Consider the following 13,133-nt stretch of genomic DNA (forward strand, 5'->3'; position numbering starts at 1 on the left):
CTTTTTTCACAGATGATTTCTATATAATTTGTTCCATCTCTATAAAATAAGTTCCACACTTTACCTGGTGAAATAAGTACCGGGTTGGTGAAATTTGTTCCTTACCTGGTGAAATAAGTTCCCGGTTTATGAGATTTGTTCCTTATCTGGTGAAATAAGTTCTGGGTTTGTGAGATTTGTTCCTTATCTGGTGAAATAAGTTCTGGGTTTGTGAGATTTGTTCCTCACCTGGTGAAAGTTCCTGGTCTGTGAAATATGTTCCACTGGTTAAACAAGTTATCTTATATACTGAACATTTGTCATCCGTGAGTTTAAAGTTATCATTCAATAAGTATTATATCAATAATAAAAAAAGTAAAAAGTGTAAATCATCCAATTCGGATCCTGTGGAGTAAAGCAAATGTTTAATTATATACTCCGTAAAAAATATCAAAATGACACGTTTCAGCCAGTAACGAGTAGAATAAGAAAAATCAATCATTCAGAAAAAAGAATTAGTATAGTTAAAGATGAACATATGTACTTATTTGAAAAGGAAAAAATGACTGTTCAGTTATCTCAAAAGACATGTAGAAACAAAAGACACACTCTTTTGAAACTGTGCTATGACCTATGTACATGTATGACTAGAACACAGGGCCATGACAGTTAACAAAAACCAAGGAGGAATACCACATAAAACATAAATACAAATTATGATACATTGATTTCTATGAAATATGTACACGTTTGTTTAAAACAAATATCACAGGAACTTGTTTAACTTTTTAAAACTCTTAATATTAATTGGAACAAAATTCATGGAGTTATGATTTTTGTTCCAAAACTTATTTCACATTTGGTCATAAAATTAGTTCCGGAACAAATATTTCAGTGCTGGAACATATTTTCTGTGATTTAAAGTCCGGTGGAACATATTTTCTATGAAATTTGTTCCGGTGGAACAAATGTCACGCCGGAACAAATTTTTTGTTACATTAGCATCGATTTTGAAGGAGAGAAAAATTATATCAATGTACATTTCAATTATAAAACATCAAAATATTTTCAAAAAGTAGCATTTGATGTCACATCATCTAGGTGTGACCTCACATATCATTTGTCATCAAAATATTGATTTCTGACATCATATGTCCTTCCACAATTATCCTGTATTTCCTATATTTTTTATAACAGAAATATATAAGAAAGAAAGAAGAGATTTAAGAAGTAATTTGTATGGGTTTTACTTTATTTGGACTCTTTGCATTGTATGATACTATCATATTTATGCAGTAGCTTAAAGGTATCTTGTAACAGGAAGTAATCCTGAATAACCTTAATCAAACAAGAGTGTTGGACAGAATTGCAAAACTCTTTAAACTATAAATTTTGCACCACTGTTGACTGGTGGTGTCTTTGATATGTCTGCTGGTGTTTATTGTTGACTTGCATAAATCATTCCAAATATATGATTACTATTGCAGTGTTCTGAACACACTTTATTTTTCTTCAGCATGTACATTCAAGCTCATAATAAAATGGAACATTACAAAAAAATTAGCATTTTTTCTTTTGAATGTTGAAAAATTTATTTAGATTGTAAAAAAAAACATTTACCTATAAAAAATTAATTGCAATCAGTTTCTATAGCAGAAATCAAGTTAAGTCTTCAAAATTAAGCTATTCTACTTGAGTTAAGTCAATTTTAACAGCTAACACTTTTTCTAATAGCTTTTGTAACAATCTAAGAGCGGCAGAAGGACCTTTTTTTCTGGATTGAGCCATTTAATTCCAAGAAATTTAGGAATAGGCAGTTAAATTGTTTGGAATTTGGAATTTAATTGTATTGTGATGCGGGAACAGACACAATATTTTCACACGAATTCTAGATTTGGTATTTATTTTCTTGGGTCAAAATGAGAACCCCATGTCCCCTAATCTAAGTAAAGTTGAACACTTGAAAGCAATCTAGTATAAGTTGAAGGGCATCTGCTTGCTATATAATGTAAAAGACATAATAAAATCTGTTTACCTTTGGTAGCTTGCATGAGATCTTGTCAATGTTCTTCAAATGATTTTTGTACATGCAAAATAAAATGTCTACCTTTGCTAGTATCCATGAGGTCATCATCTTCACATTCTTTGCCACCATTCAATGCTGGTCTTATGACATATCTTACTCTATATCTGGTTCCTGTAGCATCAGGTCCAACCCAGCTAGTCCAGTCAGACATGATACATGGTAGTGGTTCTGTAAATGTCAATATGAGCACTCTTATAAAATAGTCAGATCATACTAGAATGAGGGAGATACATGTAGTTGTTTTTATTTTAAGGCTACACAAAACAATTCTCTGGTCATCAGACAATTTCTCGTCAAAAACAAATGAGAAAAAGATGAGCCAGGAATTAAACAAAAATCAAATCTTCAAGTTAATGAATTAAAACATATTTAATGCAACACTGTGAAGCTTCCAATACTAAATCTATAAGATTTCACTCCCTCATACAACTCAGGTAAAGTGCATTCTTCCGAGTATTGTACTATAATTGTTGCACGGCCATGTAGTTGGGTGTTTCTGTCAACTGTTTGACACCATTATCATTAGACTTTATCAAATGCTTATACATCGTATGAAATCTTTGTATATTCAACAAATTGAAATGTCTGAGCAACCTGAGATCACCCCCAGTTTTTGGTGGGGTTCTTGTTGCTAAGTCTTTAGTTTTCTATGTTGTGTCATCTGTACTATTATTTGTCTGTTTGTCTTTTTATTTTTGGCCATGGCGTTGTCAGTTTGTTTTCGATCTGTGAGTTTGACTGTCCCTCTGGTATCTTTCGTCCCTCTTTTTTAAATAGATTTATTGATTGTTGGTTGCCTAACGTAAATAGATTTATTTAGAACCTTTACTGTAAATCATAAATACCTTTGTTAATTTGAAGTAGATCATCATCACATTTCTTTCCACCATTCAAATCAGGTCTGATCACATATCTAACTCTGTAACTGGCTCCAGTGGCATCTGGTGCACTCCAGTTGGTCCAATCACTCATGATACATGGCAATGGTACTGAAATAAAACAAAAACATATATCCAATCTACATGTATTTGTGAAAATATACATAAAACTAATGATGTAAAACCAATCTCATGTAGGTTTTGTCCTAGAATGTTAGAACAAAATTTACTTGTCTTTTAACCAAATGTTTTGTAAGCTGTCATTTTCATTTAGACTTAGATAGGAGCTTTCAAAAAAACAGTAGTCTTTCAAATAGAAACTGCTTATCTATAAAACAGCCTCATTTATGATACTAAAATGTCATATTTACTCAAGTTCTGCCTGAACAATTTTTGTTTCAATGCAATAAGTTTTTTAATAACTTTTGTAACAGTTGAACACTATGGGAACATCACTTTTTTAATAGTTTTGATTGCACTGGTGCAGATGTCATTTATGATGATGTTAAGATTGTGAAAAATAATTCACAAAGATTGAAGTTTAAGTCCATTTGACACAGTTAGAGATTTTAGAGAAGATTGATGTCATAATATCTGTATATTTTTGCATCTGAAAATAATGTTTTCTTTACTAAAATTTGGCAAATTTTTGCTATATTGTTTACACAGTCTCAAGTAAAATTGCACTATAAAAATATATCTTATATTTTCTTATTCTGAAAGCCTTTATTCAGACGAGTTATCAGTAATCTGTAATTTTTTTTTTTTTTTTTAATGAAATACAATATAACCCCAAAAATGTGACTCTTCTTTAAAAATAAGAACACTCATGACCAGATAATGAATCCTTTTAGCCAATAATAACTTCATGTTTTTACCTTTGCCAATTTGAAGAAGGTCATCACATTCTTTTCCACCATTAAGTGGAGGTCTCAGCATTGGTCTAACTCTGTATCTGGTTCCAGATTCGTCAGGTTTACTCCATTCAGTCCATGGACCCATAATACATGGCAATGGTACTGAAGATATCAAACATTTTATAATTTAATGTAATTCATAGTAAAACAAATGTTTAAACTCTCTAAGGCAAAGCTGACCATCAAAGATTAAGGTGTCCTGATAAGGCCCTTCTTTTTTTGGGGGGGTTTCCAAACTTTTGGTCTCCAACATACGTGATGAACCTTATTCAAGAAACATACATCTTGAACATGGAAATTAGTATCACCATTTTTGTATGTTATTTAACCACAAAAAGTTGAGGGCAGTTCCCTTCCAACAAATTAATAGGAAGAAAAAACAAATGTACATGTACAACTAATAAAAAAACTAAACAGTAATGGTCAAACTGGATAAACAAAACTCAATCTTCAAAAAGTTGACCCCCATACTATCACTTTTGATCATCCTTAAAGGAAAATTTCCTTAGTATACTTTGCAAGCAAATCAAACCTCTGTATTTTCATATTGTAGCAGTGATTCATGTTTACAATAGACACACAGAATAACATTGGATGTACTTATAACATTACACAGCTATTTTTGCATAGGCACTATTTCTGTACCAAAAATCTATAGTACTGGAAATCTACTTTTAATATTCAGTACTATTTTGTTACTTTAAAATTATTGAAATATTTAGGTACCTGCATTTTACAGTACTTGATATGTACTTGAAATTTAAGTACTACAAAATTTTTTTACACTGTTACATTTTCAGCATTTTGAAAGTATGTTTGTCTATTTCAAATCTCTTAAAGTTATGATTTTCAAACATGGAATATTGTTATCACTGTTGGTATTACTTCTGTACCAAATATTTCAAGTACAAATCAAGTACTGTAAAATACAGGTACCTAAATATTACAAGAATTTTAAAGTAAAGAAATAGTACTTAATATTAAAAGTAAATTTCCAGTACTACAGATTTTTAGCACAGAAATAGTACCTATGCAAAAGTAGCAGTGTACACACACTTTAATATGTGTGATGACCAATTTTCTTGCTTCTGGATATGAGATTTAAAAAAGAAGAATAAGATGTTGAAATAAACACAAACCTAATTGAAATCTTAAGTAAAGTGATTTGCATCAAGAAATTCCTCTGGATCATTTTGGACTTCAAAACCTTTAATTTTCATCCAACACAACAACAAAAATGACCACTCACATGAAAACACACAATAGCTTATGCTATTTAATCAACAAAAAAAACCCTTAAAAACAATCTTTCAACCATAGATCTAAAGCTTAAGTACCTTTCTTAAGTTGGAGAAGATCATCACATTTCTTGCCACCATTGACGTCAGGTCTGATTACATATCTGACTTTGTACATGGTTCCAGATGCATCAGGTCCAACCCAGCTACTCCAATCACTCATGATACATGGCAGAGGTACTGAAAACAGAAATATAATTATTTCAAGGCTACTGTTTTAAACTGTAGCAGAATTTGAAACTGTATTTTGTCATTCTGCTATAAAACAAAATACAAATTTCCTATAGGTGTTGAGGCAGAATTTATAACAACCAGGAAATCTAGTAACCAGGAAAATACAATTTTTCTTGAATCAACAAAAATTGGTACACACAAAAAATATATGAATCCAAAGTAATTCCATTTGATAAGTGGAAATTTAAGAAGGACAGTGGTTTAAGGAAAGGAAACAAAATGACAACCAATCAGATGCTCTGGTTGCAATTTTGGATGAAAAGGGGACTTGTATAAAAGAAGATCACCCAAGAATTTTAGATTCATTTGGCATTTGGTTTCAAGGAAAATTTTGAAAACGTTTATTCAACCAAATGCTCTGATGAAAGTCTTGAATCAGAAGAGTTGCCTTATATGATTTTGAACGGGACTTCTTAACACTTAATTCCACTTGGCCAAACTTGTCAAAGTGTGCTAGACAATTATAGGCTTGGGTGGCCATCTTGAATGATAAACTGAATTCTTGAATATGTTTTCTATAAGGCACCACCAAAAACCATGCCATCAATGCTTGGCTCACTCAGAAACATTACAGGCGAATTATCAAAATTGACAGAAATAAAATTGGATAAAAAAAAATTTGACTTTTTTTTTGTAACAACTCACCTTTGCTGATGTCAATAAGTTCTTCTGGACAATCTTTTCCACCATTCAGAGCTGGACGCAGCACTGGTCTAAACCTGTACCTACTTCCTGATTGATCTGGTTTACTCCAGTTAGTCCAGTCCCCAACAATACATGGTAGGGATACTGTAATGCAGAGATCAATCAAAATGTTAAATATTCTGTAATTTAACAAACAAACAAAATAGGAAAAAATTGTTCAGAGAACAATGTAGAGGTGAAAATACACAGTACTTTTAGGAGTATGGCAAAACAACACATCATACACCCAAAATTATTCAAGTGTTATCTTATAGAAAAAAAAAACTCCTAATTCAAATAAAACAGCTTGCATGATTCAAATTTACCTTTTAACTCAATTAAGGTTTGTATGTGTCATTTTATTTATCAGCTATCAGTTTTTAATAGGAAACTCTTTACAGACCTGGCCACTAGCAATAAAATGCGGTTATAAAAGGATAAAAGGTTTCTAACCATTCTACTGTAATACTGTATGTTTCAGAAATGTTATGATACGAAACTGTCTGATATTTAGTAATGAAAAAATAATTTCTACCTTTCTTAATTGTGATCAAATCATCACATTTTTCACCACCATTAAGAGCTGGTCTAATTACTTGTCTGTATCTGTACATATTTCCAGCCTGGTCAGGTCCTACCCAACTAGACCATGGACCCATGATACATGGCACAGGTACTATACAGTAGAAAAATCAATGTTTAAAGTTAAATGACTACAGAAAGTAAAAAAGTCTTACAGTATGTTTTAACTGTTAATCTTTATGACCACAAAAATTGAAATTTTGAGTAAAATTAGCCAATATAATTTTTTTGTATTATGAATTTATATTATGTGAGGTCTTGCTGCAAACTAAATAACCTTATATCTCACTATACCTGATCTGGGCATGCACAAGATTAAATCAGATGTGTGAAAATACATTTACTGAAATTTAAACATCTCTGTTTTGCCATTAAAATTTTTTTTCCTTTTCCTCATTTGCAAGTGCCATTACCAAAAGCATATGAACTGAAGTCAGTTTTTCTCCGACTTATGTTGTTCGACTGCCTTCATGATATATTCTCCCCTTTTTACCATTAAGGATGTTCTTAGGTGAAATTAAAAAAATCTAGAATTTAAAATTAATACTATAAGTCAGGAGAGTATCAGTTAAGGAACAAAATAAGCTAAAAATATTAATAGGTTATGGAGCTCCTTTTCGAGATATTTAGTTTTTTAAAAATGGTGGGAAAAGGCTGACTCGGAATTTTACCTTATATTTGCATTGGTATTATTTGGGTCTCAAATCGAAAGAAAAGAAATGTAGAATCTGCTTAAATTTTGGTAAATGACCTTTTATGAGCTATTGAAGTCTTATATGATAAGAAAAATAGGTGTTGTGAGACAAAATATTTTACCCTGTATCGTAGGAAAAAAACCAAGGAGTCCGAACATCTGACAAAATTCCTAAACCTGACCTAAGTACACCCTTAAAGACTGTTTAATTCTGTTTGTACCACTGAAGATCTAAACTTACCTTTGCCAATCTGAATGAGATCATCACATTTTTCGCCACCATTAAGAGGAGGTCTGATCATGTATCTTACTCTGTATCTGGTTCCTGTGGTATCAGGTGCACTCCATGCAGTCCATTCAGACATAATACAAGGCAGTGGCACTGAAAATAAAAAAGATAAATTAATTCTATGGTAAAATACCTCAAAGATAACATAATAAGCCCATGAAAATATTGCAAAACATTTTTTTAATATTTACCGTTACTATTTCTTGTATGTAAATGAACTATTTCAAGGTGTGTCCATTTTCTTTTTAATTGCAGAGAATGTGAGATAAAAAATAGGTAAGGTAGTAGTAGTAGATACAGGGGCTGACATATATGTGAAAATATTAATTGTTGTTATGTCTTTCTGCAGAAACAATAACATGAACATCAAATTCTATTATTGTAAGTTCTATTTTTTTATTCCGAAGTATTTTCCTTTTCTAACATCTGTTTGTGTAGATTTCCAAGAAATGTTTGAAAAGGCAATGGTCTACAAATGACTTTTGTACATGCAAAAATAAAATGCCTACCTTTGCTAGTATCCATGAGGTCATCATCTTCACATTCTTTTCCACCATTCAATGCAGGTCTGATAACATATCTTACTCTGTATCTACTTCCTGTGGCATCAGGTGCACTCCATGCTGTCCAGTCAGACATGATACATGGCAGTGGTCCTGTAATTAATATATTTATGTTGAAATTCAAATCTTTTGATATAACAATGCTGCATGTCACCTTTACATCATATCAGGTACCCTTAATAGAAAAACTAAAATTCAGAATAATTAATTAAAAAAATATGTAGAGAATAAGTGACATAACATTCGCTAAAATCCATAGTGATTTAGAACTAATCACTCAAGGAAGCCGGTATCACTCAGCTGGTATTTTTTTTTAAATAAACTGATACAATGCAAAGAATATTTGTGTTGAATGGAAACTGAGTGGGAAAAAATCTTGACTTGCTGATGATTTCACTGGACCAAGTTTCAGTCTAGTTTTTTAAGATAATAAGCAAAAATGGAAAGATATGAATTATTTTGCAGATCATTTGCCATTTACAGTTTCTCTCTTATCTCTTATAGCTTCTACTAAAATCCCATAAAATTAGAAAAAAAAATCATTATTAAGAGCAATAACTCCTATAAGGAGTCAACTAATGTTTTTGGAATTCTGACTTTATTGTAGATATAAATACGAAGATGTGGTATGAGTGCTGAACTTATTCTGTTGATCACTTTTGCTATTTTCAGTTTCTTTCTATCTACTATAGTTTTCAAGATTAAAATGATAAAAATATGGGTAAAATTCATCTCTTAAGGGCAATTATTTAACTACTATAGGATTTCAGCCTCGTTGACTTATTTGCAGATCATATTTTGCTATTACAGAATCTCCCTATCTTCTATAGTGTTTGTAAAAAACATAAAAAAGGGTAAAAATGGTCATTAAAGGGCAATAACTCTTATAAGTTGATTGACAATTTTGGTCATGTTGACTTGCTTGTAAATTTAATTTTGTTGATAATCTTTGTTATTTACAATGTTTCTCTATCTACAACAGTTTCCACAAAACCAAAAAAAATGGGTAAAATTACTTACTGTTTAACTGATTAGTAGCCTCTTTTATAAATATCTAATAAAACACTACCTACAACTTCAGCTATACCTTCTTACATCTCTGTTATAATTAACTAAAACACTGCCTAGAACTATACCTTTCTTAAGCTCTATAAGATCATCACATTTCTCTCCACCATTCATGGATGGTCTAACCACATGTCTGTATCTATACATAGTACCAGAAGCATCAGGACCAACCCAGCTAGACCATGTAGACATAATACATGGCAATGGATCTGAAATTAAGATTCAAATTAAAAAAAAATGTTCAAAATTTAGCAAAAAATGGTGAAGAAACTATGAAAATCAGATTAACAGAATATCTCAATAGAAAATGAAAACTAAAAAATCCAATTTAAAAATAGAAAAAATACTGCATCTTATGGAATTTGTGTGTAATTTGCTGTTCATAAATGTATCCAATTTGGTTTAAGTTCATATTTTTCATATTCTGAGGGCAAATGTTTTAAATGATCTATTGGTATGCTCTCATGCAGAATTCATTTTTGCACATGATATATCCCTGCAAAAGACAGCAAAACTGAATGTCACCTTGATTATTAAAGTGTGTAAATTCCACAACAACTGTTGAATATTAAGAGAACTTTCAAAATTATAAAAAATGAATAAATGTCTTAAGAAAATCAGTACATAGTTCTATACCAAATAAGTTACATACTTTTCTTATTTTCAATCAATTCTGGACATTCTGGTCCACCATTGATGTTGATTCTGACAACATGACGAACACGAGAAGAGCCACCAGTGTCATCTGTTGCACTCCATGGTCCCCATTCACCAACAATACATGGTAAGGGTTCTACAAAAGAGAATATCAAATAATATCTTGTTCAAAAGTTTTCAGCTTACACAGAAATATTATCAGTTAAAGATCACAACAACAGAATGAACTGTTCACCTCTTGGCCCATTTTCTTACATTCAGAATTTTTTTGTGAAACTAATTTACCATTAAGAATCTTTTAAAATATAAACATCGTTACAATATATTGTAATTCACTACTTTTCTTAATCAAGATTATGGCAAACAATTTTGCCACGTAAGTAAACAATTATGTAGTTTCATAGATACTTCAGTAAATTTTGCTTTAGAATTTATAAAATTGCACTAACCTTTCTTGGATTCTATCATGTTTGGACAATCTTTTCCACCGTTGACAGAAGGTCTGACCTGCATACGGATTCGCGAAATGGTTCCAGTTTGATCTGGTTTCGTCCATGGTGCCCAGTCACTGACAATGCAGTCAAGAGGAACTGACAGAAAAAAATGAAATCAATTAAGTAATTGAAATTAGTTTATCATATTTATGAAACTAGGCAGGAGTAATTTTTTCTTCTTTTTCACAAAAAGCAATATAAGTGAAACTGACTCATAAAATATGGCTAATAGTCTAAGATTTGAAGGATTTTTGTCCACAATTTAAAACAAAACAATCAATTTTACCATGGGTATAGGATTGTAAAAGTATGAAGAAGCAAATAAACAACATTAAAATAAATTTCAAGGCCCCTTTAAAGGTTTTGTAGGACTATGAAAGCCATCTTGCACATAAAACCCCCATGGGCATTTTGAAATGTTGGCAGGTGTGAATATAGTTCAAACATAAATGACTTGAAGAGTCAAGATATCAAGGTTGCTTTCAAAGAACACAACCAGTAACATTGTTTGTAAAAACATTTGTACCTTTCTTTTGTTCAATGAGGTCAGGACATTTCTTTCCACCATTTATAGGAGGTCTTTTTACAAATCTGACTCGAGAAAAGGTTCCAGTTTGATCTGGTCCACTCCAAGATCCCCAAGGACTAGTAACACAATCCAATGGAACTATAAATAAGAAAATGAGACAGTAAGCTTCAATATCTAATCTTTTCTTTATTTTTTCCTGACATTAGAAATGTACTTAATTACAAATGAAACCCCTTACTCAAAAAATAATCCTGCTGGTTACCTGCACCAAAAAGAGTAATGGTGAGAAAACAATATTACTGTTTTTCTTCTCATGTAAATTTTGTTAAATAGAAATTGGTAACTACTTGAAATCTTCTCACATAAAATTTACTTCTACTTCTTCAGCATCACTTATTAAAGAGTAGATTAACTGGAGGGGCCAATGCTGAGACCAAGTTTTCAGATCCCACCCAACTCTCCATACATTGTATCTTTCCTGTGGCAGTCAAAATTTATTACCATTTTGTGTTGAATCACGTTCTCTTATTTTCATTTCATATGGACTATTATCTCTATTGTTTCAATACAACCTGTTAATATTGCTAGGACATAACACACCAACAATTACAATTAACCACATGTAATTCCAACTAAACTGGACTATAATACTAAAAATATTTGCATATCCTCCACTTCTCTATTGCTGTGAATCAGTTAGTCTTCCCCAGGAAGCAGAGATAACTTTGTATCAAATTCTAATTATTAAGTTGAATCCTCATTTCAGAGATGACATTTTTAGGACACAGAAGCATATTTACCTCCAAAACTATCATAAAAATAAAGTTTAATGATTATTAAGTTTGAAATATCTCTCTCTATATTGCATAGATAATATGATAGAGTTGTAAATGAAAATGTTATAAGCTAAAATCACCATACCTGTTTAATAGTAGATTACCTAATAGTAGCTTTTTGACTGAACCCAACCTTGTGTGTAATTTATTGAGTGTTTATTAACAAAACTCTAAGGCTCAAAGGAAGACAATGTCATCATAGATTATACCTTTTTCATCCTTTATTGCTTACCATCTAGATATTCAAAAGTTTGTTGCCATTCACCTGCAAACATTTGTAATTCAATATTTCAGTGTTTACCTGATTTACCATCTCCAGGTTGCGCTCCTGTGCCATTACCGCCAGGTCCCAGCCCGCTGCCTGGGCCGCCGGGACCAGTTAGATTGCTTTTATCGCAAAGCGCACATAAAGCTGTCATATTTGGGGTTCCCAACAATCCATTGGGAAAAATATTAGCAAGTGGACCAGTAAGCGGACCTGAAAAAATATGAATAGATTATAAAATGTAAATCAGGAATAAGTTGGTTCCCTCAACTTTCACGTTTCTTGCAAAACACTGTGTGGCAAACCATTACATGTATGCAAATCAAATAAATTATTTGTTTTTATCTTTACTTCAATGTGTTAAAGGTTTGCTTCAGCAGGAATAATTAAAAAAATATTTTGAGAAAAATAACCTACAAAATGAAATTTTTCAAATAACAAATGAATATTATAAAATTTATTCCTTACCAACAAGATAGTAAAAAGTAAGTTATTCAAAAATTGAAATTAAGTGTCTAAACATTAAGGATAAAGTTTTTAATTTTATTTCTTTTTAAATAGATCTAAATGAACTAACTATACGATTAAAAAAATGATCAGAGTGATCAAATTTAAACAAATTTACCTTCAAGCCCTGTTCTTCCAGGGCCTAAATTATTTCTACCATTAAGTGGACCTGTTAAAACATAGAATTAAATATCATTTTGTGAACAATAATTTTTGCTGCAGTTTTTCAAATTCATTGCAAATCTAACAAATCAAAATAAATTGTTGGTCTGCAAAATCTGACTGTTCAACTTCCCCCCAGTTCACCAAGCCAAATTGGACTATCTAAAAAAGTAACAAGGAAATTGTGATAAGCATCTAGCATAAAGTTAAATTTTTTCCATTTTTAAAAAGAAAGCAAAATTGAAAACACATATACATTTCTTTTCAGTTTAAACAAAAGCACTTTTCCACTTCATATTTTGTTGATTTTTACATTTTTGGATATTATCTAAAAAAGAAATAACTACTTAATAGCAGTTCATTCAAAGGAATAGAATAATGTGAAATGTGTAGTCTCCAAATTTCTTTACA

At 31.2% G+C, this 13,133-nt stretch overlaps 1 protein-coding gene across 1 annotated transcript in view; it reads right to left on the reverse strand.

Moving 5' to 3' along the window:
• The window catches only part of LOC127698846 (uncharacterized), a 141,382-nt gene that overhangs the window by 128,046 nt on the left and 203 nt on the right, over positions 1–13,133 (reverse strand). Inside the window, exons 2-15 of the mRNA XM_052202529.1 lie at positions 12,679–12,729; positions 12,090–12,266; positions 10,950–11,090; positions 10,379–10,519; positions 9,925–10,065; positions 9,341–9,481; positions 8,151–8,297; positions 7,594–7,734; positions 6,612–6,752; positions 6,038–6,181; positions 5,198–5,338; positions 3,822–3,962; positions 2,911–3,054; positions 2,087–2,233 (exon numbers count right to left, since the gene is read on the reverse strand). Coding sequence (XP_052058489.1) covers positions 2,087–2,233; positions 2,911–3,054; positions 3,822–3,962; positions 5,198–5,338; positions 6,038–6,181; positions 6,612–6,752; positions 7,594–7,734; positions 8,151–8,297; positions 9,341–9,481; positions 9,925–10,065; positions 10,379–10,519; positions 10,950–11,090; positions 12,090–12,207 — 1,828 coding nt within the window. The 5' untranslated portion in view covers positions 12,208–12,266; positions 12,679–12,729. The remainder of the gene's footprint in view (positions 1–2,086; positions 2,234–2,910; positions 3,055–3,821; positions 3,963–5,197; positions 5,339–6,037; positions 6,182–6,611; positions 6,753–7,593; positions 7,735–8,150; positions 8,298–9,340; positions 9,482–9,924; positions 10,066–10,378; positions 10,520–10,949; positions 11,091–12,089; positions 12,267–12,678; positions 12,730–13,133) is intronic.

The sequence above is a fragment of the Mytilus californianus genome, unplaced genomic scaffold (assembly GCF_021869535.1).
Source record: "Mytilus californianus isolate M0D057914Y unplaced genomic scaffold, xbMytCali1.0.p SCAF_4, whole genome shotgun sequence".
Lineage (NCBI taxonomy): Eukaryota > Metazoa > Mollusca > Bivalvia > Mytilida > Mytilidae > Mytilus > Mytilus californianus.